This window comes from Felis catus, chromosome D3 (assembly GCF_018350175.1).
Source record: "Felis catus isolate Fca126 chromosome D3, F.catus_Fca126_mat1.0, whole genome shotgun sequence".
Lineage (NCBI taxonomy): Eukaryota > Metazoa > Chordata > Mammalia > Carnivora > Felidae > Felis > Felis catus.
This window is the reverse complement of record NC_058379.1, coordinates 33,353,989-33,380,894: the sequence shown is the minus strand read 5'-3', so window position 1 is coordinate 33,380,894 and position 26,906 is coordinate 33,353,989. Positions and strand designations below refer to the sequence as shown.

The following is a 26,906-nucleotide window of genomic DNA, read 5'->3' as shown; positions in this document are numbered from 1 at the left end:
ACCATTCCCTTTTTTACCTCCTCTTTCTCCTAATTGAATTGATTGGCTTTTTAATAAAAAATGGACTATGCAGACTGGTTATTTGGTAGCAAAGACGTATACAGTGGCTGTCAAATGAAGCTTCCCTGTCCCCTGAGCCCCAGTTGCTTGGCCTGTGAGAGCCCAGAGGTCTCTGAGGATGATTTCTGCAAAATTCCCCAAGTCTTTCTGCCTGGGGGCTTCCTATATCTGTGGCTTGCCTCAGTTCTGCCTCATGTCAAGTCGGATGCAAGGTGCGATTCTTTTAGGTGCTTTGCACCGAGGCTTTATGAGTTCCCTGTTTCCTAGGAGGAGGTCACACCGTGTCCTGCAAGGCTTACACAGCTGAGTGGCTTCACTTCCATGCTCAGGGTTCTCTTTCTAATCTCTCTCCTTTTCTGAAGCCCCGTCTAGGAGAGCCTTTGTGCCCTTTCCTGGACTCCTCGGGATCTCCCATTCAAACCCAAGAATCTATCACACAAAATGTCCAAACAAATACAGTTCTTTTTCTAAGAGAAACCCTGGTCCCAGCTACTAATTGAATAAAAAAAAAAAAAAATACTGCCATCTTGTAATAAAACACAACAGATTAGCTTTTGAGAGTAGCTAGGCATGAAATAAAGTTAAAATATTGAAGTCAGTCTGCCTCATACTCTTCACCCGTAAAGTGATCGTATTCAGATTTTCCTGAGGGAGAGGACTGGCCTTGCACCAGCTGCTGGTCAGGAAGGAACAGGAAGAAAAAAGACTGGCCTGGGCTGGACCCTCCGGTTGTGAATGGCGGGGGGCAGGCAGGTAGAGCAGGTTGCTGGGCTCACCTGAAGGAGTTCTGCAGAGTGAAGGAGGTGACAGCCACTCTGGTGACTGACGTCTGTGACAGAAAGGGTCACCTCTGATTCACAGGACGCTACAGATGGATGGATTCATTCCCGTGTGTTTCCACATTCCTACATGCTGGTAGAGGAGTTGAATATAATTTACTAGGACCAAATTGTGCCTTTTCTCCTTTGAAATGCCCCTCCATTATTGCAGTCTGGAAGAGGACTTGGGGGGAGGGACTTGGGGGCCCCAGGGTGTATTGCTAAAGAAAATGAGTAGGAAGAAGAAAGTTGGAGTTTGCTTTCCTTTACCGTCCCGGTTGTATTTCTAGGCAATCTGCTGCAAAAGTTAACAAAAGTTAACAGGTTCCAGATGATAGCTGAGGGAAAAAAAAAAAAAACACAGAAACTGATTTTTTTTTTTTTTTTTCTGAGACAAGACCAAGAAGGATCATTTGTTCTTCAGGATCCATTTGTGCCAAGGAAGGGCAAGCCTGTTTAAAAATACCAAGCCACCTCAGGATTTCAGTGGAAGGTAGTGAGAGCTCCTAATCTCTGTTTCCCTGCCCTTGCCCTCCTACTTCAGCTGTTGCTACGAAGGTTTAGTTGGCTTACTACGCTAGTTCTTACTGATGGAGTGGTTGGGGGTGACTTATTGGCCATTGTGTGATTCACCCCAAATCACGTACGTTTCATTTTGCAAATTCCCTGCCCGTTTTTTAAAGTTAATTTTGAGAGGGAGAGAGGGAAAGAGAAGACCACGTGTGCGTGAGCAGGTGAGGGACAGAGAGAGGGAGAGAGAGAGAATCCCAAGCGGGGGCTGTGCTTTTTTTATTTGCTCTTTCAGTAAATAGTTACTGCATGCGTACTGTGTTTAGGAATAGAAAGTGGAAATAGAGTAATGAACAGGAAGGAGCCCCTGTTCCAAAGTGGCCAAGGGCCTGGTGATATGCAGGTTTGGGGAATGGCTAATAGGGGGCTCTAGCTGGAATGGAGGCATATTTAAGAGAGTGCATTGTTGCTTAGAGCCTTTGCAAGACCTAGGTAATGGTGGCAGGGTCTGCGACCTCCCTATCTTTCAATGAAATATTACCAAGTGACTTAGCAAACACATTTGTAGACGTAACCCGACCTCTGCAGAATTTTGATATGAACCACCCAGCTGAGCCTCACAATGGCTCATGAGTCATACCTGCATTTGGGAGATAGACCAAGATACCCAAACAAGTCTCATCTGAGGGGACTCTGGGAAAAGTTCTGACACATTGTGGATCATCTCGTAAATAATGGGGCATAACAATGGGTCAGGAAGGGTCAAATGTCATCTTATGCCTGGAAACTTAGGAGATCCAAGACTTCTTTATCTATTGGCCAACAATCAAATGCTTTATCGGGTCAAGGCCGAGAGCTGATGGAAACAGAGTCAGCTTAACCATGTTACTGGAATTGTTACTCTCATTCTCCAAATAGAGCAGCCTGTCAATGAGTTTTAAACTATTTAATTTCATAAGGCAGGAGGATGTGGTATATGTTGAAAAGAAGGGTAGTAAGGTAGAGAGTGGAAAAGGCCAAGGCAGTCTGGGGAGTGGGATGTGGTTGGGTGGGCAAGCCTAGAAGTCTCTGTAAGGATTCTTCTGTACCTACTCCTTTGTCGGTGACACAGACTTTGCGTGCAATCGGCATTTGGAGTGATGAGGAGGGGACTAAATCCAAGGTCAAAGATCCTGCATACAGAGCAAAGAGATCTGGCAGAAGAGGCTAATCCATTGCTGTTTTGGATGTTGTTCTGGGAGCGATGGTTTGACACCGTGGCCGGAGGCTGCCCTCATTCGTGTGGTATCATAAGCATAAAGCCCAGACATGGTTGAGAGCTGAATCGGTGCCACAAAAGGTGTGTCTGCTTCTCAGGCAACAGAAATATTTGAAGGCAATAACAATAGCTCCATATATGTCAGAGAAGAAGGTGTTCCCAGGAGGAAGCAGGCAGGATGTCAGAGTAAATTTATCAAGATAAAAATGGTTATCTTTCATCAGTTTTCAGCCTTATTAGTTGTCAAACAAGATATAGCTCTGAGCGGCGTCGTGTGCTGAGGGTGAAAGAAACATGAACTCATTGATTTCTTCTTGTGTGAGTGCACATGTCAGTCCAGGAAGGATGCTACTGAGAATAATCCAGACTGTTCTACAGCCTATGGTGAAAGCCTACACACAAAAAATCTTACTTTACTAAATCTTTCAAAAAAGGGACCGTAGGAGGTAGTAAATTAACCCTGTTATTAAAAAGTCACTGCCACTTACACAAACCTACTTTTTATACATGCCTACACCCATGTTCCAGCCCTGGCTGTCCCCCTTTTCCATAGTTGTCTCAAGTGGCTTATACATAGAATAGCACTGTGGCTGATTCTCTTATTTCTGAAATGGAAATGATGTTTATTCTCCACTTGTAACATGGTTTGAATCATGAGAACTTACTAATATTTAAACATTAGTGGCATATCAAGTTCAGTGGTTCAACCTAGTACTTTAGAGATGCTGATATCCACATAGATGGAGGGTAAATTTCCAAACGTGAAGTCTCGATGAGTCTGTAAAAGTAAACTTGTTAACAAATCTAAGCAAAGTCCAGTAAGGAACTTTGCTTTATCATTAGGTTCCTAAGCACTTCTTAGTTTTTTCAGAGGACCAGTGATGTAAAAACCCAGCTACAGTAAATTTGTAATATAGTAGAATTTATATTTTTTAGGAAGAGAAGTGAACCTTTGGGAAAATTCCAGAAAAGTAGCATTAATTAAAAATCAGTAAGATCGAGTTCATAAAGGCAGAGTTAATTAGAAGTCAAAAACTGGAAGTGAAAAGTTAATATAAAATTAGGCATGTGGGGCGCCTGGGTGGTGCAGTCGGTTAAGCGTCCGACTTCAGCCAGGTCACGATCTCGCGGTCCGTGAGTTCGAGCCCTGCGTCGGGCTCTGGGCTGATGGCTCAGAGCCTGGAGCCTGTTTCCGATTCTGTCTCCCTCTCTCTCTGCCCCTCCCCCGTTCATGCTCTGTCTTTCTCTGTCCCAAAAATAAAATAAAATAAACGTTGAAAAAAAAAATTAAAAAAAAAATTAGGCATGAGTGATAATCAGCACTCTTATTTAAAAACAGTGTTTGGGGCACCTGGACGGCTCAGTTGGTTAAGCGTCTAACTCTTGGTTTTGGCTCAGGTCATGATCTCATGGGTTGTGAGTTCAAGCCCTGCATCGAACTCTGTGCTGATAGCTCGGAGCCTACTTGGGATTCTCTCTCTTCCTCTCTCTCTGCCCCTCCCCTGCTCATATTCTCTCTAAATAAATAAATAAATAAATAAATAAATAAATAAATAAACTTAAAAAATAGTTTTTACTGAGCACAATAAGTTTTAAATTCTTACAAATAATCTTTTTACAGGTTAAGTCTTCATTGCAATCAATAATTTGAAACCCTACAAGAGGGTCTACATTCTGCTAGTCACAGCCTGCTAGAGAGGTAGAATGATCCATAGCTTTGTAAAGTGTTTAGTTACACAGAGGTGAATCAAGATGGAGTTAAAAGGTACTTTCCTTCCTTGTGAATAAGTGTGTGTATGAAGAAAGGGGAGTGATTTAGTAAACGTGGCGACACACGTTTCATTCACAAATTCATTCATAAAAGCTTTGTTTTGTTTCATTCGCAAATACAGGAGACAATCTGTGCTGTTATTCTCTCACATGAGGAAGGGTGAGCAAGGTCAAGCTTGAGCGGGAGGATTTGTATTTTAAATATGACAACTTTCTGTGGGTAAACTTATAAAATGGTGAATAATAGGTTCAAAGATATTTATAAACAAGGAAAAAGCACCCTAGTCTTTAGAATTCGTTTTATGCAAACTGTATAATCAATCAGGATGTGTTTAGAAAACTCAGTTAAACTTAGAATTTTTTTTTTAAATGTTTATCTATTTTTGAGAGATAGAGGGTGAGCAGGGAAGGGGCAAAGAAAGAGGGACACACAGAATCTGAAGCAGGCTCCAGGCTAGAGCCTGATGCAGGCCTTGAACTCACGAACTGAGAGATCATGACCTGAGCCAAAGTTGGAGGCTTAACTGATTGAGCCATCCAAGCACCCCAAGTTAAGCTTTTAATACTGTTAGTAATATTTGGTATGTATTAAATTAATTAAAAAATAAAACAGAATCCTACCTCTTAATAATTTAAAAGGCAATGAATGTTTAAATTCAGAGGCCAAAAAAAAAAAAATCTAAGATTTTAGTGACCATCTGGTTCAGCTTATGTTTTACAGATAGCACCCCAGGTTGTTTTGAGTTAAGTAGAAAACTCAGACCAAAGGTTTCTATCCTTTATTTATTTTTTTTTATTTTTTTTAATGTTTATTTATTTTTGAGACAGAGAGAGACAGAGCATGAATGGGGGAGGGGCAGAGAGAGAGGGAGACACAGAATCGGAAGCAGGCTCCAGGCTCTGAGCCATCAGCCCAGAGCCCGAAGCGGGGCTCGAACTCACGGACCGCGAGATCGTGACCTGAGCCGAAGTCGGACGCTCAACCGTCTGAGCCACCCAGGCGCCCCAAGGCTTCTATCCTTTATAAATGAGATGCTTTCACCTGATTTTTCCTTAAACTGGCTTAAAATTTTAGCAAACTGAGTAATGGTTATGATTTTCTGCTACTACAATTTGATTCTAAGACCTTGCAATCCATTACCATGTAAAAGTCTTATTTTCTTTGATGCTTTATTCTAAAATTACATTCTTTTAACCGACTTCTTTAATGAAATTAATGTACAGTATAATATTGCTCTTCTAGTTTTTCTGAGATATATTGACATATAACTATTGTATAAGTTTAAAGGTATACATTGTATTGATTTAATACACTTAAATATTGCAAAATGATGACCACTGTAGTGTTAGGTAACACCTTCATCATGTCATGTAATTCCATTTCTTTTTTTTTATGGTGAGACATTTCTATTTCTTGAAGTGTGACAAATACCTGATTGATGGATTCAGGACTGTACTGATGAACTCCGTGGAACGAAGTCAGCTTTCATACATCTCTGGACAATGTTAAAATATAGGGACTATCCCCAAAGGTGACGGCATATTCTATTATTTGAAAATTATTTCTATTAGCTTTTTGTGGTACACATGTATGAACATTCTTATGGTGTGCAGAAAGGAGATAATGCAGGTGTTACATGATAAGAATAAGTACGTAAGCATATGTCTTGCCTTTCTGACCTGTAGGGGGAGAGAGACCTTTTGGTAGCATCTTTCTTTTTTTTTTTTAATGTTTATTTATTTTTGACAGAGACAGAGACAGAGAGTGTGAGCAGGGAAGGGGCAGAGACAGGAAGACACAGAATCCGAAGCAGGCTCCAGGCTCTGAGCTGTCAGCACAGAGCCTGATGCGGGGTTTAAACTCCTGGACCGCAAGATAATGACCTGAGCTGCAGTCGGACGTTTAACTGACTGAGCCACTCAGGCGCCCCTGGTAGCATCTTTCTTGATGAAATATTTTTGAACCTTTCTGAAGGAAGGTGTTCTTGTCCCAGCCTTGTCCAGCCTCTTGTGGACGTGGAGGTCAGACTTAAAGGAAACGGGAAGAACTGGGTCTTGACTCTCAGTTCTAAAGCATCACTACTTGAGACATTTATAACTTTAACCGGATCTAAGACACAGGAGTGTATAATGGGAAAAAGAATTCTACACAAATAGACAATGAATCAGGTGACATAACAGCCTTTTTCCTGTCCCTCTTCTTTGATAGCTTTCCTTAGGAAAAATCTACCATTGTTTAATTTTTTTCCCCGCTCCATTGTAAATACTTGCAGCTGATTCTCTTGTTGTCATTTTTTAAAAATAAAATAACCAGGATTTTGAGAGGACATCCTTTTAAAAGCAATTAAATGCTCCAGAGCGGAGAAGGAAAAAATATTAAAAGTACGAACCAACAAAAAATTTCTGGAATCACTGAATGGACAGAACTCTTTTGTCACTTGGTGCTGAAGTTGCTTGTTCTGAATACTGTGTTTCTCCTGCTCTGGCAACTGTTAAAATAAACAAAACTCCTTGAGGCAATAAAGAGCATTTAGAATGTACTTAGTTGAAATGGAGATTCTAAACATTTAAAGCATTGTCTCCGAGGCCATCAATAGTGAGATGCTGTTTGGCTTTGCTACAGGGTATGAAGGAAGTAGATCACATCTGGCTAAAAATTCAACTCTGTGAGCCCTTACCTTTAATAACATAATCTAAAATTATTGCCTTCAACTATTATGGAAGGGTAAATTAAAGTTGCCTAAACCTCTCCGCGATCATATTGTAGTCAAGGGGAAATTATTATCCAGATGGTCCCGCCTTTCGGCGGATGATTGGACAAAAGCAATGTGCATTCAGTAGAAACTGTATTTTGAACTTGGAATTTGGGCTGGCGGCCTGCAGTGCAATGTTCTCCCACGATGCTGGGTGGTAGCAGCCGCTGCTCCCCGTTCACCACACCGGGTACGAGGGTCAGTAGCCGTAAGACTTACATTCTTGCCATTCTATATCCAGACAGCCATTGTGTTTGTCACTTTCAGTACAGTATTCAGTCAGTTGCACCAGCGATTCAACACTTGATTATAAAATCGGCTTGTGTCAGATGATTCCTTTAATTGTAGGCTAAAGTAAGTGTCCTTCGGGGTGCCTGGGTGGCTCAGTCGGTTGGGCGTCTGACTTCGGCTCAGGTCATGATCTCACGGTCCGTGAGTTCGAGCCCCACGTCAGGCTCTGGGCTGACAGCTCAGAGCCTGGAGCCTGTTTCGGATTCTGTGTCTCCCTCTCTCTCTGACCCTCCCCCACTCACGCTCTGTCTCTCTCTATCAAAAAATGAATAAACGTTACAAAAAAGTAGGTGTCCTTCGCACGTTTAAGGCAGTCTGGGCTGAGCTATGACGTTCAGTAGGTTAGGTGTATTAATACATTTTAGACTATCATTATTTTCATCTTACTTTGGTTTCTTTGGGACATAACCCCACTGTAAGTCGAGGAAGATCTGTACACAAACTGCAATCAAGTATTTTTATAAATGTTGCATGACAGGGGTATCTGGGTGGCTCAGTCAGCTGGGCATCTGACTTCAACTCGGGTCATGATCTCACTGGTCATGATCTCACAGTCCGTGAGTTCAGGCCCCGCATCGGGTTCTGTGCTGACGGCTCAGAGCCTCTTTGGGTTCTGTGTCTCCCTCTCTCTCTCTGCCCCTCCCCCACTTGCACTCTGTCTCTCTCTCTCAAAAATAAACATTAAAAAAATAAAAATAAATTTAAAATAATGTTGCGTGGTCATCTTAACAATTTCATACTTGCAACAGATTTTTCCCCTTCTCATTTTGATGAATTGTCAAAGTCCAATCATTTCCTGTTGGGAGAGTTTTCCCAAAACTGCTTGCCAACTTTGATCTTTACAAAATGAAGTTCCTTAATGAGGCAAGTTCAGTTGTTTACAGTTCAAAGGATGGTATTCGCATTTATAAAGCACTTCACTTGATAACTTGTTGACTCCTGATTTGTAATTGTGGGCCCTCTAGGCCTGGCAAGGTCTTTTGTTTGGGAAATTCCTGTCAACTGTTGTCACCCTTTTGGGGGGGGGGGGTCCATGTAATTCTGGGTCATTAAAACCAGGTAGGAATAGTGGAAACTGTAGTACATTCTTAGCCAAAGCAAAGAATCTTTCTCCTTTGAGCAATTTCAAAAAAAAATTGTACTATCAACAGTAAAGTTCTTGAGGTGTCTTGACTGTCCAAGAGAGGTGCGGGGTATCTGGAACACAGTGCAGACAGAACACAAGAGCTCATTACGAAGAGTTGCAAATGTGCCCTTGAAAAAAGGCAACATCATGCTTGATGAAGGAGTGATTGCTATTTGCCTTCTAAGGCTTTTCTAGCTCACATGTGCTGCCTCAGCAAGTTCAAAGTCATATTTTGCGCTTGATGGGGATAACTCACTTAGAAATGTCATTTAGGGGTGCCTGGGTGGTTCAGTCCGTTAAGTGTCCGACTTCAGCTCAGGTCACGATCTCGCGGTTCGTGAGTTCAAGCCCTGTGTCCGGCTGTGTACTGACTGCTCAGGAGCCTGGAGCCTGCTTCGGATTCTGTGTCATTCTCTCTCTCTGCTTCTCTCCCACTCATGCTCTCTCTCTCTCTCTCTCTCTCTCTCTCTCTCTCAGTCTCAAAAAATAAACATTAAAAAAAAAAAAAGAGGAAATGTCATTCAGAGTCCCCAGCAGCTTGGGTGAGCTCCTGAATAGCAACTTTACACAAAAAAATAAAGCAGGGAATTCGCCTTGTTGGGCCACTGTCATCAGTCAAATGGGATAATTTCAGACAAAAATAAATGAAGTTGGATTTTTAGAAGTGGCTTGATTTTTAAGTGTGGGTATCTCTTAATGCATACAAATTGCCTAGGTATTTAGCAGCTCAAACTATCTGAGAGTTTCTGGGAGTCAGGAACCCAGATGTGGCTCCCCATGTGGTGCAGGCTGTCTCACAAGGCTGCAGTCAAGGCGGGGTGGGGGGTGGGGGTGAGGTCAAGGTCTCCAGATGAGCTGCCTTCAAGCTAACTCGCGTGGCTGTTGGCCGGAGAGGGCTGGCTGCTGGCTGGAGACTTCAGCCCCTTGCCACATGCCTGGTGAGCAAGGGGAGAGGCAGAGGGGCACCCAGAATAGAAGCCACCAAGTGGTGGCAGGATACTTTTACTGTCTCTCTTCATGGGGAGTCACTGGCTCCAGCCCGTATTCGGAAGCAGGGGATTACATATGGGCATGACAGCCAGGAGGTGGCCATTACGGGGGACCATTGTCCTTGTCCTCTCCTTAAGGTCTTCGGACTTAGCTGTGAATAGTGGTTACCAAAGGCTGTGATGCGAGACCCCAGGAGCGGTCTCCTTTCTCCCCCTCCAAAGTCAGTCTTGGGGAATGTCCCCAGTATACACATTTCCACTATGCATAATTGGAAACCTGACAGAGTGAGGTTATAAAACTGAAACAGCAAGACTGATACATGCAGAGCGTTTGTCATCCTGTGGAGGGAAGGCTCTGGCTCACTGAGCCCCTGACGGTTAACTGGGGACAGGATAGACAGGTGACGGCATGGAGCCATCGTGAGGCCTCCATGCTTCCTAATGATTTGTGCAGCCTCGGGGACTAGACTCCCCGGCTCAATCCTCAGCCTGGTTACTTACCTGCGCTTCCTGGTTTTTCGGGTGTAGAGAGAGAGTAATAACAGTCCCTGTGAAAGGGGCATGGTAATCATATGGTCAGTGTGCATGGAGTGCACACATCAGGGCTTGACACATAGCAAGCACATTTTTGTAGGCTATTATGAGACACATTCACAGCGGATAAATCACTGTGAGTGCTCGTTAAAGTGAATTTTACTTGAGTTTTTCCCCCAGAAATACTCAGGAATGGGTAATTTTGCTGCACAATACTAATGAACATGGACAAAACCCCTAGGGTAGGGCTGAAAAGAAAGAAATGTTCCAGTTGTTTAGATGTGTATTTTGTTTACGGTTGTGTAAATGTCAATTGTGATGTTTTTATTTAAATGTCCATTGTGGTGTGTTTCTGCTGCCGGGCAGGCTGCACACTTGGATAGCCTGCTTCTCTTTCTGGATGCCCTCACGTCTTTTCCATTCCATTTCATTCATTTATGCACTTTTCGTGATTCTCGTGGGTCTGAGCACCCCCTGTGCACGGGGCCCTGGAGACAGCAGAGGTGGTCACAGGCATCTGTACTGATGCGTGCGACGCTGAATGAGAAGTGACCTGGAAGAGGCACCAGGGGGTGAAATGCACCTGTTTGGGAGGCTGTGGACATGGGCGATGAGCCAGAGGAGGACACACGTAAGCCACGTGGCAAGATGCTTGGTGGAGGAAGGATGGGAAGGTGTTGCGGTCGGAGGGAGGGGTGCGGGCGAAGCCTGCAGGCAGGAAGCAGCATATGGAGGGTGCTGGCTCTTTAGCTGGGCAGCGGCGCAGCACGCAGGGTGTGAACTGAGGCACGGAGCCGCGGGCCTAGGCAGGAGCTGGGCTTGCAGCCTGGAACTGAGGGTGAGAACCGGCACAGAACTGACATGTCAGAGTGACAGCCAGTGTCTTCTGATCCCTTCCTTGCAAGGTGCACCCGGTCTGGCCCCATCCAGGACTCTGCTGGCACACTGGCGCCCTGTGGGACACTCTGGGGCGGGTCACCCAGGCCGCGCCCGCTTCTGCTCCAAGTCCCCGCCCCGGCACCCTCTCCCACAGAAGACTCAGTCAGCTGGCTCATCTGCCTCACCTACCCCCTTTCCCTGCTGACTTCCTCTTCACATAGTGCTTGTTTTCCACCGTTTCTGGTGGTTGACCTTGTGTTTGTTGTTCCTCATATGTCTCCTCACCAAAATGTGAGTTCCTAAAGGCAGAGGAGGATCTTTGGGGGTCCCGGCACATAGTACACGCTCAATAAATATTTGTTAGCTGAATGAATAACCAAATATCTTTGAAATGTTTTTAAGGAGCTTCAACTGTGGATGAGAAATAAGAGACAGAAGGAAAAACAATCTAGAAAGCCAATTCAAGCATATGTTTTTATTCCTTTACATTGTCCCATTTATATATTTTCCTGTCAGCCCCATCAATAGTGTGAAAGTTTATTCCTGCTTTGGGTCTTTCCGTAAAGGAGATTAGGAATGTCAGTGACGGTGTAAACAGCTACAAATATGTGCGCTATTCTTTGGGAATGAAAAGCAGGTTTTCTGAATTCCTCCTTTCCTTAGGATACCATCCCTCACTTTGCCCTACTGTGCCACTGATTGCTGGACTCTAGAGTAAGCCACCAGAAGCGAGGGCTGGGGGCTGGCCTATGCCATGCTCCTGCTGTTCAAATTCTGTCTCAAGATCAGCCCTCCTGGATCTGGTCTCCCTGCGTGGGAACCATGTTTGTGAGTCCCAATGTGCATCCCACACTGGATTGTCCTGTGGTTCCAGATGCTCCACCCTCTGACCAAGGGCACCCAGGCCTTGCCCGTGCCATGTCTCCCCTACTCAATCCTCTCGGGGTCTCCTGACCCCCCCGGACTCCCCTTCTCGTTTCCTACTTCTTGGTTACAAGAAGTGCTTCTCTTGCATTTCCATGTGACGACCTCCTCCTTCAGAGACCTCCGAAGACATCCTTGCTGGTGATCAATTCATCTCTCTGTCGTAGTGAACTTTTTCGTGAAAACTTGTTCTCTTGTGAAACTAGACCTTCCTGGATTTTCTCATGTCTGTCCTAAATTTTCTGCCGCTTTTTTTTCTTGCATACCTGCCAGTTTCCCCTCCATCTTTACCCCATATGCAGCCAGCAGTCGGGGCAGATGCTTCTGTCTTGTGTCCATCTGTCCATTGCTCTTGCCTTGGGAGAATCTGTCCCTTGTTGTCATTTCTGCGAACACTTTGCTCAGGCTGCAGCTCCCTTTCCCCCTAGAGCCCTAAGCAAGGATGCTGTCCACGCTAACGACTGGCTGTTTCCATCTGGTCCCCACCCTGTGATTTAATTCTGTGAGTTTGTCTAAAGGTTAGCTCATATTTTTTTAAAGTTTGTTTATTTATTTTGAGAGAGAGAGAGAGAGAGAGAGAGAGAACAAACAGAGGAGGAGCAGAAAGAGAGGGGGACAGAGGATCCAAAGCAGGCTCTGTGCTGACAGCAAAGAGCCCAGTGTGGGGCTCAAACTCACGAACCGTCAGGTCATGACCTGAGCCCAAGTTGGACACTTAACCAACTGAGCCACCCAGACGCCCCTCAACTTACCACTTCTTAAATCACTTTTCTCCATGGCAGTAATCCTTATCATTGCCTGGGTTACAAGCCTTGGAGTCACTGTTGTATAATTTCTCTTCACACCTCTCCATATTTATTTTACAAAATGCTTTTTTATTCCATCTGCTGCTTTTTAAACTTGCTGTCATCACTGCTCTGTCTGGAATCCTCATTTATTCCCCAATTACCACAACTTTTCAGTTTCACTCTCTCCCAGTCCAAATTTCTCACACAGTCACCAGATCATCATCATCATCATCATCATCATCATCATCATCATTATTATTTAATAGTAATAATTGTTATTGTGGTTATGTACTAACATCAAATCCATAGTCCACTGCCTTCTATTTTCTCTCCTCCCAACTTTCATTCCAACATGTTTCCATCTGTGTAATCATTAAACAGATTTCCTCACCTCACAGGTTCATATTCAGTCCTTCTCGTCTTTAGTTTTTCTTTAGTCAGCCAATAAATTTATTTCTTATTGCTATAATGTGCTCATTTTCTTTCTGCATGGAACACTGCACGCTTTCTTCTCCCTGGATAATAATGAGGATGATATGATAAATCATATCATGATATGAGGGCCTCCTGGGTATAAGACCCAGGAGCCATAGGTATTATCGTATTATATCTTTCTATTTATCCCTCATAATGAGTCAATGAGTTAGAGACAGTTATCATGTGTGCCTCACAGATGGGGAAATGGGAACCTGGAGAGCTAAGGCACGCACTGGAGCCAGTCGTTGGAGCTCTGTGTGTCAGATAAGCGATGCGGAAGAAGGAGCGTAGGGTCGGGAGCCTGGCAGGTCTGAGCTTAATTCTAACTCGGTCAAATCCTAGTTGGGAGATTCAGGTGAGCGGTTGAGTCTTTCTGAGCCTGACTGTTCCTACTCATAAAATGAGGATTAAATGAGAAAATTTGTGTAAAGCCCTGCCATGGAGCGTTTACCAAATATCCTTCTGTTGCCTGTCTCTTCTGTCTCCTCTCTTCCATGGAAAAACCTTCCCCGCGCATCCCAAACCCTCCCCGATCCCGTTGCCTCTATATTTCTGTAGCAATGTTAATATCTCCAGATTAATTGATGACTCATTTATGGACTGCCTTCATTCAGGTATGTGGGTGCTGCCTTCCTGGGTAGATTTTAAGAGCAGGGATCATGCATTTTAATTCTGCATTTCTAATGGTGCTCGACAGAGCGAGGAACACAGAAGAAAGGCTGAATTTTTACTTCCTAATTGACTTATCTGCTTAGGTCGCCATTTGATCTGGCGATGGCTGATGCAGTCACCCACGCAGGCCCTGTGCACCCTGGTCCCATCAGCCTGCCATTGTTAATGACGCTCTCCCTCTCATTTCTCTTCCCAACCGCAGCGTGTGCGTTCCGGTACAATGGGCTCTCCTTTGTCTACCTCATCTACCTCTTGCTCATCCCCCTGTTCTCGGAACCAACAAAAGCAACGATGCAAGGTAAGAGACGTGTGCTGTTCTCTGCTGAGGTCGGAATGCATTTCGCTGGGCTTCTGGGTCTGTCTTTATCCGATACGAGAGATGCTGTCTGTGCGTCGTGCTGGTCCCGTTGGGAGCGGGCGTCAAGTGTTTGAGCAGCTGCAAGTTGAGTAGCGTGGAGCTGGTTGGTGACACGTTTTTGTCATTTACAGAGCTATCCTCCCCCACAAGTTCCCAAGTCGGTCTTCGTTGGTACGCTTGCAGTGTACCTGGAACATTCTGGCTGGGTAAGGTGAACTCAGGGTATTTTCAACAAAATAAGGCAGAGGGCGGAGCAACATTGGCACACGCTTTGCATATTGGATTGCTGGGGAGAATGTGGTGGCAAGTGGAGAGGAGGCAGAGCACCGTCTTCACATTTCCAAGCCACGTAGCAGGAGTACTGGGTAGGAGGCCGGGTCCCGGTCTTGACTTGTTTATACATCAGCTGAGATCTCTTCCATATGCCTCAATCAAGTACTGGAAGAGAGTAATCTGAGTCTGGGGGAGGGTTTCTCAAGCATGTTGCTGCAAAATTTTGGATCCATTTCCCGTTGCCCTGCAAGAATCTGAAGGCATAGAAAAGAATGTGACGATTTCTTCTGAGGTTCAAATTAGGAGGCATGGTCTGCCTTCTGAGTTTCCATATTTGAAGTTCTTCCACAAGTATAAACATTAAACCACACCAGGTCAATTTTTCCAAACAATACCGTCAGAAATAAAGACTGTGCCCAGTGTCTCAGGTGAGATGACTGTATATTTAACATGGAAAAAAAAGGAAGTTGTGTTTGGCCCAACCAACAGGGTGGTGCGGGAAGGGCCATTGGTCACTGCCGCCAACTTATCAACTTGTGGTGAGTCTTCAGGAAAAGAGGTGACGACTTGGTGTATGCAGTACAGCAAATAATGGCTCTGTCTTTCCTGAACTATTGCATTTATAATACATATTATGATTCTTCATCTGAATAGTGAGGACTGCAGCTGCCGTGTTGACTTTCTTGCCTGAGGGAGAACAGGAGTAACCACTCTTGTTTTTTTTTTTTTAAGTTTATATATTTATTTTGAGACAGAGAGCACATGAGAGTGGGAGAGGGGCAGAGAGAGAGAGAGAGAGAAAGAGAAAGAGAAAGAGAAAGAGAGAGAGAAAGAGAAAGAGAAAGAGAATCTCTCACTGACAGCCCAGAGCCCGATGTGGGGCTCGAACTGACGAACCGTGAGATCATGACCTAAACTGAAATCAAGAGTCAGATGCTTAACCGACTGAGCCACTCAGGTACCTCCCTAAGTAAGGGCTCTTCGAAGTCACTTAAATCCTTACTACAACAAGTGACGAAGAGCTGGAGAAAAGTGAGTGCAAGCATAATCCTTATCAAACCTCAAGATCCCTTGTTCAGGGGACCACACCCACTCTTGCCTCATTCCTACAGTTCAACATAAACGAAGACATTGAAACAGAGTAATTTCTGGCCTCAGAACCAAGGTTATAACATACAGGCAACTTGTATTTCATGGCTTGGCCTGGAGCTCATGTTTAAAAAAAAAAGGGGGGGAGGTATCATACACATTCAGAAACAAGTGCTTTAAAAATGAGTACCTGGGGGCACCTGGCTGGCTCAGTCCGTTAAGCGTCTGACTTCGGGTCAGGTCATGATCTCATGGTTTGTGAGTTCAAGCCCCACATCGGGCTCTGTGCTGAGAGCTCGGAGCCTGGAGCCTGCTTCTGATTCTGTGTCTCGCTCTCTCTCTGCCCTCCCCCACTCGTACCCATCTCTCTCTCTGTCTCTCAAAAATAAATAAACATTAAAAAAAATAAAAAAGGAGTACCTGTATATGTTCAATTAAATGATCTGTTACTTTTATATCAAGGTATCTCCTTATGGTTTTATCTGAAAATCAGGTAACTGGAATTTTCTCCCTTCATACTTAGATGACAGTGCCTGGCTTTGCCTTCTTCCCAACTAACCAGCCCTACTTTCTGTCGAGTTGCCTCAGTCTCTGCAGGGGTGGTTGTGCGACTATTTCAGAAGCTCGGGACAATCGGCCCAATGTTTCTACCTGGTGCACCAGGGACTGACACTGTCAGGAGGTGAAGCATGAAATCAAAAGTAAAAAGCCGTTCTTCTCTATGTAAAGAAATATCCCGAATTCACAAAATGTTGCAAGGTCGGTGTCCAGGCAAAGCATGATCAGCACGCACGTCTGCTGGTGCTGCTCCTAATGGGAGAGAGGGAGGCACTGGGCTTGAAACGGAAACCACAGGCATCTGTGCAGTTAGTATAGGGAAGCACTGTTGTGAGTACTTTCCTCTTTCCTGCACTTCAGGACCAAGGAGCTAAGACACAGGACTGATATTCAGATACAGTAACCTCACTTATTTATTTGTTTGTTTATGGAGACACAGAGGGTCTCTAGACGAGGATACCCCACATATTTTTTTCTGAATGTGCAGGGCTCACAATCCAGACATTTCTAAAGTCTGTGTTTGGAGATACGCACACTGGGCATTTCTGGCGGTGCGTGGTCCGGGACCTGCAAGCCGACGTGGCATAGACACAAGCAGTGGTGGGACTGGCAGAGTGACCACAGTGTGGCTTTTCAGGAAGAGTCAGGCTCCGACATGCTCGGACCTCCAAATTCACGTTCACCTATGTTTCTCATGAATCGGTAGGAGAGCACGTTGTCAAACTGAAAGAACTGTCAGCAGCCTCTGGGCTGCCTGCTCGCAGACTGTCTGCCTGAAGCCACAAGTGAGTTCGGATTGCCCCTGGAGCCAAAGGCGTCTGTGCGCATTGCAGGGACCACGTAATGACGTGGACCCCCTAGACTGGAAGCATGGTGCTGACGTGTAAAAGTTACCGCGTGACCCCGTGCCCTGCATTTGGTCTGTTGGATTTCTTTCACTCTTGTGTGATTATGTTTCCTCTAAGTGTATCCATAGAGGGACAAGCAGGTGGAGAGTTTCAGGGTTGCAGCTTGGAGGGTGTTTCTGTGGCTTAGTTCCCGGCCTCACGATTTCGTGGGTTTGAGCCCCGCATCGGGCATCAGGCTCTGTGCTGACGGTGCGGAGCCTGCTTGGGATTCTCTCCCCCTCTCTCTGCCCCTCCCCTGCTCACACTGTCTCTGTCTCTCTTAAATAAATAAACTTAAAAAACTGTAAAAAAAAAAAAAAAGAGAGAGAGTCAACAGGGGTGTCTGGGTGGCTCGGTGGGTTAAGCGTCTGACTCTTGAGTTCGGCTCAGGTCATGATCTCGTGGTTCATGAGTTTGAGCCCACATCGGTCTTTGCACTGACTGCTTGGAGCTTGCTTGGGATTCTCTCTCTCCCTCTCTTTACCCTCCCCTGCTCATGCTTTCATGCTTGCTCGTTCTCTCTCCCTCTCTCTCAAAATAAATAAATAAACTTAAAAAAAAAAAGAGCTAACAGAGGCTGGAGGACTATAGTCATTAGAAGATTATATAATTACGTTATTGCAATATTGTGATGGGACTGGATTAGACTACAGTGGGGGGGAGGCAGGGTGTCATGAGCAGAACTGGGACACAAGAGCCACCTGAGTGTCACTAGAACCACAGGAGGCAGTCAGGGACCGATCTGTGCGGACAGGCCTGCCTGGCACTCTTACTAATAAGAGTCATGTGAGGCAAATGAGACAGTTCCATGTTCGTGGTCAGTGAACTACCCATAGCTTTTCAACTGTCAGGAGGGGTGGTGGAGGGGATCTTTCCCTTCAGTCTGTTTTCCACCAGACAAAACATCCCTAGTTACTTAAGAGTGATTTTTCCACCGCTCCATCCGGGTGGACTTGAGCTGGAGGCGCTTCCTCCTGTCAGAATCCCTCCTAAACTGCCATGTGCAGGAAGCTGAGGTATAAGTTTGGAATCGCCTCTGAGGACGATTTCCCAGCTGTTAAGAGGCCTTGGAATTTCTCCCTGGGAGTTGATGTCTGAAGGGAGCTCTCTCTCCCCTCCAATTCCCCCCTCTCTCGCTTTCTCTCTCTCTCTCTCTCTCTCTCTCTCTCTCTCTCATACACACACACACACATGGGTGTGCACACTCAGGCCATGGAGGACAGGCACCTTTCATCTGCCATAGGTCAGCGTGCAATTACTTACCTCAACAAGACCCTCACCCCTCTTCGCCCTTCGGATTTCCCAGGCAAGTCATATTTCAGAGCCGCTCCAGGCCCTGGAGCCCACAGGGGTGTCTCTGGGAAGCCACTCTCACTAGGCTTGAAAATCTTTCTAAGATAGTAAATTCTCTCGGCTTCTCCACCATTCTGTTTCATATCCTCTTTGGGGGAAGGAACCACGGGGTTGAGAACAAATGTCCTTTGCCATAGCATTCATTGGAAACTGAGGGAGGCTTGGTTCCTCAGCTCTTTTAGGGTTGCCTCTGAAACTGAGCCAGAGTCCCATTTTAATGCATTTATTATCTGAGTCTCTTTCCCTTCTGACATGTAAACTTCAAGATGGGAAGGATTTTGCTGTTTTGTTTACTCCTGTATTTCCAGGTCACAGAAACAATGTCTGGTGTATAGTAAGGCAGTCAGTAAATATTTATGGAATGAATGAATGAGTGAATTTATACTCACACTTTCTCATTTTAGAAGCATTTATAAACATAGCTATGGTCTTATGCTTACCTCAGTCTCCATAATAGCAAACATCATAGAACAGTTTATTGTATATTTTCATCCCTCGGAGACAGAAGCTTAGGGTACAGTGGGCCATGGGCTTTTGCTATTTCAGACTTAATTGGGGTTAGAAGATCATGAGTAATTTAGTAAATCAAGATGTTTTATGCTCTTATAGGCATTTTATTTAAGCATATAATACTGTAGGGAGGAAAAGAAGTCTTTTTCTGCTGTTTCCCTAACGGTGTGCTTTGCATTGGGATTGAGACTGCACTCCATTAAACACTAATATATAATTAGCTTCAAGTGGCTCATACATTTGAAGTCGAGGAGATACTAAGTTTTTTTTTTAAGTTTATGTATTTATTTTTGAGAGAGAGAGAGAGAGAGAGAGAGAGAGAGAGAGAGAGAGAGCGAGCATGAGTATGGGAGGGGCAGAAAGAGAGAGAGGGAGGGAGAAAGAGAGAATCCCAAGCAGGCTCCATGCTGCCAGCCCAGAGCCTGATACAGCTGAAACCCATGAGCTGTGAGGTCATGGCCTGAGGCGAAATCAAGATTTGGAGGCTTAACCAACTGATAACGCCTTAACCAGGTGCCCCAAGATACTAAGTTCTCTAACCAGACACAGCTTCCCTATACCTTGTGGCGTATGGAGTATAACACGTCAGCCAATATGGTGGAAGAGTGTTTTGTTTGAATGGAATATAAGTAATAAAACATATTAGTTGCAGAAGAAGGCCATGGTAAATGCTCAGTGTATATTGGCTAATAATAATATTATTTTGAAGTACACTATTACTTTGAACATCAGAGCGAGAGAGTTTTAGAAGTCCTAGCCTCATCTGGATGACCACCATCAATATTTACCTCGGGACTTTTCCAGTGCTCTCTCAATATCTCTAAGAATCACGTGATTTCCAACGTTTCTTGCTAAATCGTATTTGGGTCAAATAACCTGTTAATAGAAAGCCAAAGCACTGCCTACTAAGCACATATTATTTATGTGCATGAACTAGTTTAAGTCTCACAACGACATTTTGAAGTGGCTGCTGCTGTTATTAAAAACTGTTACCCCAAATCCTTGTACTGCAGATGGAGACTGAATTCCAGGTGGGTTGAGAATAATAAGCCCGAGGACACACAGGTGCCCTATGGGTGGCTGTGCTCTTAGCAACTATGTTGTTCTGACTCATGCCCCTGAGAGAGAACAAGGTCCTCTGGGGATTTGCGAGGGACAAGGGAAACCTAGTCACTTAATAAATACTTGTTGGCTGATAGATTACTAGGCTCCAGGTCTGGAGAGATCGTTTGAGTATATTTAAAGGAGATATTTTAATTTGCATTGGTTCAGATTGATGACCTATGCCTTATGTTATATAGAACATGTATCTTACGGTGACGGGTTATTTCTTTCAACAAATATGAATTCAAAGACTTCCCTTCGCAAAATACGATGTTTGAATTTGTGAAGGATAAAAAGAAGGAAAAAGTGTTCTTCGCCTCTCAAACACATGGATATTATATATCTCATTGAATGAGAAAGCCATATAATTATTCAGTGATGCTGTCATCTCTCTAAATTCATCTCACACTACTTTCCTGCAGTTGGCCTTAGGAGTAAGCTGGGTCTGATTTATGCAACATTTGGAGTCCCTTCAATGGTGGGGGGCGTGGGGGGGTGCTGGTGATGTAATTAGTCTTGTCAATTTTAAGAAAAGAGATAAAACCTTTGGGTGCCTGGGTGGCTCAGTCAGTTGAGCTTCTGACCTCAGCTCAGATTCATGAGTTTGAGCCCTGCATCGGGCTCTGTGCCGACAGCTCAGGGCCTGCAGCCTGCTTCGGATTCCATGTCTCCCTCTCTGTCTGCCCCTCCCCTGCTTGCTCTCTGTCTCTGTCTCTCTCTCAAAAATAATAAACATTGAAAAAAAACTTTAAAAAAGAGATAAAACCCAGAATATTTAGTATAAACAAAATATCTTCAGGTCTCTCCTCATTATAAATGAGGATGTTTAAAGTTTATTTGAATGTGGGGCGCCTGAGTGGCTCAGTCGGTTAAGCGTCCAACTCTTGATTTCGACTCAGGTCACGACCTCACGATCCTGAGATTGAGCCCCGTGTCAGGCTTGAGCTGAGTGTGGAGCCTGCTTGGGATTCATTCTCTCTCTCCCTCTCCCTCTGCACTCTTTTTCTCTCAAAAGACATCAAAAACATAAAGCTTATTTGAATAAGAACACCATTGTTGCTGCACACAAAGGACAGATACACATGGAACATCTTTCCATGATGAATATATGTGGATATGAGAATATATTACATGTAGGATATTGTTATCAAGTGAGATACCCAGACGAGAAGGCAGCATCTTGAAGGAAGTAGCGATTAACTAGATTTACCCTGGAATCTTGACTACAATAGTAGGCAGTGCCTTCTTGACCCAGACCAGAGAGTTAGATGTCCTATCTGGAGATGTCCTTGGAGGGAGGATGTTAATAACAGTAAAGGTAGCCAACTGTTATGTCACAGGGTCTATTGTAAGCACTCCCTATATAGTAACTCATTTGATAAGAAGATAGAAAAATGATTTATTGAAAAGGGAGAACCTCCATTCTGGAATGAAAAGAAAAACCCACATTTATTGTGAACCGGATTATAAATCCACTTAACAAGCTAGGAATAGTCCATGGTGAGGTTCTCATATTACTGTTGTCTCCTCTTATTAAGGAATTGGTGGGGAGGCTACATTTGTGAGACTTAGATGCCTGTTCTCCTTCTGCCACCCCACCTCATCAAGCCTTTCCATGGGTCCTTCCCCACGGAACTGTGATAGAGTGAGTCCTTGCACGTACCTGGTCATAAATTCTTGGGTCTTGACTCTGTAAATGCTCCGGGTCCGGGGCGTCTTTCAGTTGGTTTTAATAAAAAGTTTTATATCTTTTCATTTACTCTGGATAAATAATAGTTCTGACATTAGAAGCATACATCTGGCCACAGTGTGAATTTGCTGTTCGCTGGAAATTGCTTCTGTCTGCTTGCTTGGTCCTGCCAGCAGGTGTTCCCTTGGGCTGCTGGATAAAAGGCTGTTATCTTAATAGTGTTATTCAGTTCATATAGTCACTTCCTTTTTGGGGGCTCCATGATTAAGAATTCTCCAGCCCCCCCCACACACACACTAAGACATACGGAGATAATTGTTGTCTAAGGTGTATAATTCTCTCTAATGCCAAAGTTGTCTTCTTGTTTGAAGACCCATACTCATTCTGAGAGCCTTCTTCCCAAATGTTTGCCAAGATTGGGCAACCCTGTAGGAGGTGAGAACAGCACTCCCAGTGGTAGAGGCAAGGGAAGGACCTCGGGTGCCTGTGTGGATCTTTCTTAAGTTTTCTGTCTTCATTTATGATGGCTAGCTCCTCCTGCAGTAGGGGAAGCACAGGTAGTGGGTCCAGTCCTGTCCTAAGGCCAGATTGCCAGAGGAAAAACAGAACCACATGCTGCCAACCCTTTCGGGCTTTGCCTTCAAATATTTTTCAATACGTGGTTTGTGGAGGAGATTTTTATCTTCCCTGTGATCAAAGGAGTGAGTCCCTGAAATATCTTGTTTTTTTTTAAAATAAACTTTGCTTTGTTACTTTGAATAAGGTAACAGGTCCCCTGGTATATTTGCTTGCATTTACATGTGTAAGTTACAAAGAACGTATTTTTTTTCCTCGTTGTTGGGATCTCTTTCAACATTTGGAAGGGGGATAGAATTAGAGAGGGTAGTAAAGGAGATGAGGCTTCACTGAACTTTGGTGACAGTGGTTAGCAGGCCAAGTTAACTTTTGTAAAGGATTGCCAAAGTTAATTTTAAAATGACAGGGGAGAAAAAGATATTTTCATCTATCCAGCTCTGAACAGGGGTCCCGCTTTAGGTGGAAATTGTACTAATCATACGGAGACTGTGTGTATGTGTGTGTGTGTGTACGTGTGTAAAATAATCATCAAAAGGGCCTTATTCTGAGGTTCTCACCCAGGATGCACCTTACCAGAATCACTAACAGCACCCTGAGAAAAGAATGATGTTCAATTTTCCTCTATGAAGAGGCGAAGAGGTCTGTTAACTTGTAAAAACATGTTTAGACGTCAGGGAGGAAATAGTAGCAGATATTTAAAACTGCTTGCATCTGGTTTTTGTTAAAAACACTGTTAGTCTTTATACCATTAGACTTATTATTACTATGTTTTATTATGTCATAATAAAGCAAAACCCAAGAAAATATTTAATTGAGTAAATTATTAGGTGTTTTACTATTAATATGTGCTCACCACCAAGAGGAATGCTAACAGAAATAACGAGATGCTTGTTTCTCGAACTTTTGAATGAATTAATTATAGGTCCTTTTTCGGGATGGTTGAGATGTAACATTCTTTTGTTTTAAATTTGGCAACCACTGCTCCGTCAGACAGAAGGACTTTCAGGAATACATGTAATTCTCAGCCCAGCAAGCATTGGATCATGTTGGTTTATGACTGGGGATAGGTTTTCAGAAATCCCAATCGCTTTCCTTTATTTGGCTCTGATATACCAAGCCTGTAATATGGCCTTAGCTGTTGTTCAGATGAGGTCCTGTCATTACAGGAAGGCAGTTTACCTAAATTGGTATCAGTTTGTTGATCTCATCTCCAAATTACTATTCTTTTGTTTATTCATTGGACAAACATGTACCATTGCCTACCCTGTCAGGCTTTGTACTGGATAGACTGTATTGGATAGACTGAGGTAAATGGTATGGGCTCTCTGTCCCCAGGATATAAATCCAGCTCTGCTATTTATTTAACTGTGTGGTCTTGGGCGAGGTCCTTAGATTGTCAGCGTCCTTGTTTCCCCATATGTTGAGTCCTTGGCACTGGTCCTTGACACGATATTAAGAGATCTACCTGTGGGGGTCACGTGTCATGTACATGGGCACCTACTTATGCCATATATGCTGAACAGATGGATAAAGAGCTCTAGAAATCATAGCGCCTCTCCTGCAGCATTTTTTTAATTATAGTTGACATGCGTTGCTATATTAGTTTCAGGTGTACAACATAGTGATTCCACATTTATATGCATAATGATGTGATCACGTCAATCTAGCCACCATTTGTTACCACATAAAATCGTTGAAATATTATTAACTGTGTTCCTGTTCTGTACATTGCATCCCCATGACTTATTTATCTGATAAGCGGTAGTTTGTACTTTTCAGTCCTCTTCCCCTGTTTCGCTTATCCCTTACCCTCCACCAGCAACCACCAGATTGTTCTGTTTCTCTAGTCCGTTTCTCATTCATATTTTAGATTCCACATATAAGTGAAATCATACCATATTTGTTTTTCTATGTCTGACATACTTTACTCAGCACGATATCCTCTAGGTCCATCCCTGTTGTCACAAATGGCAAGATTTTGTTCTTTTTATGGCTGAGGAATATTCCACTATATATCTTCTTAATCCATTCATCTATCAGTGGACACTTAGGTTGCTTCCATATCTTGGCTAAATAATGCTACAGTGACCATAGGGTGCATTTATTATTATTTTTCTTATTTAAAAAAATTTTGTTAAGGTATTTATTTATTTTGAGACAGACAGAGAGCAAGTGGGGAGGAGCAGGGAGAGAGAGGGAGAGAGAGAATCTCAAACAGTCTCCATACTATCAGTGCAGAGCCCAATGTGGGGCGTGATCTCACAAACCATGGGATCATGACCTGTGTTGAAATCAAGAGTCAGACATTTAACCGACTGAGCCACCCAGGCGCCCCCATAGGGTGCATTTATCTTTTTGAATTAATGTTTTCATTTTCTTTAGATAAATACCTAGAAGTGGAATTGCTGGATCATAAGGTAGTTCTAGTCTTATTTTTCTGAGGAACCTCCTTACTGTTTTCCACAGTGACTTTACCAATTTATATCCCCACCAACTCTGCACGAGGGTTCCCTCTTCTCCATGTACACACCAACAGATGACATCTCATTGTGGCTTTGATTTGCATTTCCCTGATAATTAGGAATATTGAACCTCTTTTCATGTGCCATCTATAGGTCCTCTTTGGAGAAATGTCTATTCAGGTCCTCTGCCCATTTTTAAATTGGATTATTTGATTTTTTGATACTGAGTTGTGTTAAGGATTTAACCCCTTATTGGTTGTATAGTTTGCAAATATCTTCTCCCATTAAATAGGTTGCCTTTTTGTTTTGTTGATGATTTGCTTTGCGGTGCAGATGCTTTTTAGTTTTATGTAGTCCCATTTATTCAGTTTCGCTTTTGTTGCCCTTGCCTGAGGAGACAGATCAAAAATATATATATATTGTTAAGACTAATGTCCAAGAGATTACTGCCTATGGTTTCTTCTAGTATTTTAATTCTCTGGTCTTACAATTAAAGCTTTAATCTATTTCGGGTTTATTTCTGTGTCTGGTATAGAAAATAGTCCAGTTTCATTCTTTTGCTTGGAGCCGTCCAGTTTTCCCAACACCATCTATTGATGAGACTGTCTTTTCCCCAGTGTATATTCTTTCCTCCTTTGTTTTTTTTTTTTAATGTTTTTATTTATTTTAGAAGGAGAGAGGGAGACAGAGCATGAGTGGGGGAGGAGCAGAGAGAGAGGGAGACACAGAATCCGAAGCGGGCTCCAGGCTCTGAGCCATCAGCAAAGAGCCCAACGCAGGGCTCGAACCAACAAACTGTGAGATCACGACCTGAGCTGAAGTCGGATGCTTAACTGATGGAGCCACCCAGGCGCCCCTCCTCCTTTATTTAAGATTAACTGACTGCATAAGTGTGGGTTTATTTCTGGGCTTTCTATATTGATCTATGTGTCTGGTTTTGTGCCATTATCATACAGTTTTGATTACTATAGCTTTGCAGTATAGTTCAAAGTCAGCAAGCATGATGCATGCACTTTGTTCTTCTTTCTCAGGATTGCTTTGGTTATTCAGGGTCTTTTGTGGTTCCATACAATATTTAGGATTATTCTAGTTTTGTGAAAAATTGACATTTTGATAGGGATGGCAGTAAATCTGTAGATTGCTTTTGGGTAGTACAGACATTTTTTTTAAAATTTTTTTTTCAACGTTTATTTATTTTTGGGACAGAGAGAGACATAGCATGAACGGGGGAGGGGCAGAGAGAGAGGGAGACACAGAATCGGAAACAGGCTCCAGGCTCTGAGCCATCAGCCCAGAGCCTGACGCGGGGCTCGAACTCACGGACCGCGAGATTGTGACCTGGCTGAAGTTGGACGATTAACCGACTGCGCCACCCAGGCGCCCCGGGTAGTACAGACATTTTAACAGCATTCATTCTTCCAGTCCATGAGCATGGAATATCTTTCCATTTATCTTCGATTTCTTTCATCAGTGTCTTATAGTTTTCAGAGCACAGGTCTTTCACCTTCTTGCTTAAATTTATCCCTACATATTCTATTCTTCTTGATGCAATTGTAAATTAGATTGATTTTAAAATTTCTTTTTATGATAGTTTATTAGTTTATAGAAGTGCAGAATTAATGTATATTAATTTTTTTAAAAAAATTAATGTTTATTTTTGAGACAGAGACAGAGCAGGGGAGGGGCAGAGAGAGAGGGAGACACGGGATCTGAAGCAGGTTCCAGACTCTGAGCTGTCAGCACAGAGCCCAAAATGGGGTTTGAACTCACGAACTGCAAGATTCAGATGCTTAACTGACTGAACCACCCAGGTGCCCCAATACATATTAATTTTTTAAATAAAAATATTTATTTTATTTCTGAGGAAGAGAGAGAGAGAGAGCGCACACGGCAGAGGTGGGGGGGACAGAAGATCCAAAGTGGGCTCTGCACTAACAAGCAAAGAACCTGACACAGGGCTCGAACTCCCAAACTGTGAGATCATGACCTGAGCCAAAGTCAGATGCTTAACCGACTGAGCCACCCAGGTGCCCAATGTATATTAATTTTGTATTGTGTAACTTTACTGAATTCATTTATTAGTTCGAATGGTTTCTCTGGTGAAGTCTTTAGGTTTTTTTCTATATGTAGTCTCCTGTCTTCCGCAAATAGTGACAGTTTTACTATTTTCAACTTGAATGCCTTTTATTTCTTTTTC

The 26,906-nt window shown here is 43.6% G+C and overlaps 1 protein-coding gene across 8 annotated transcripts in view; it reads left to right on the top strand.

The window, feature by feature from the left end:
• Positions 1-26,906, top strand: part of PIEZO2 (piezo type mechanosensitive ion channel component 2) — a 465,880-nt gene that overhangs the window by 69,737 nt on the left and 369,237 nt on the right. For all 8 annotated transcript variants that reach the window (XM_045041964.1, XM_045041959.1, XM_045041957.1 and 5 more), the window contains exon 2: positions 14,052-14,147. In XM_045041964.1, the coding sequence (XP_044897899.1) occupies positions 14,052-14,147 (96 nt within the window). The remainder of the gene's footprint in view (positions 1-14,051; positions 14,148-26,906) is intronic.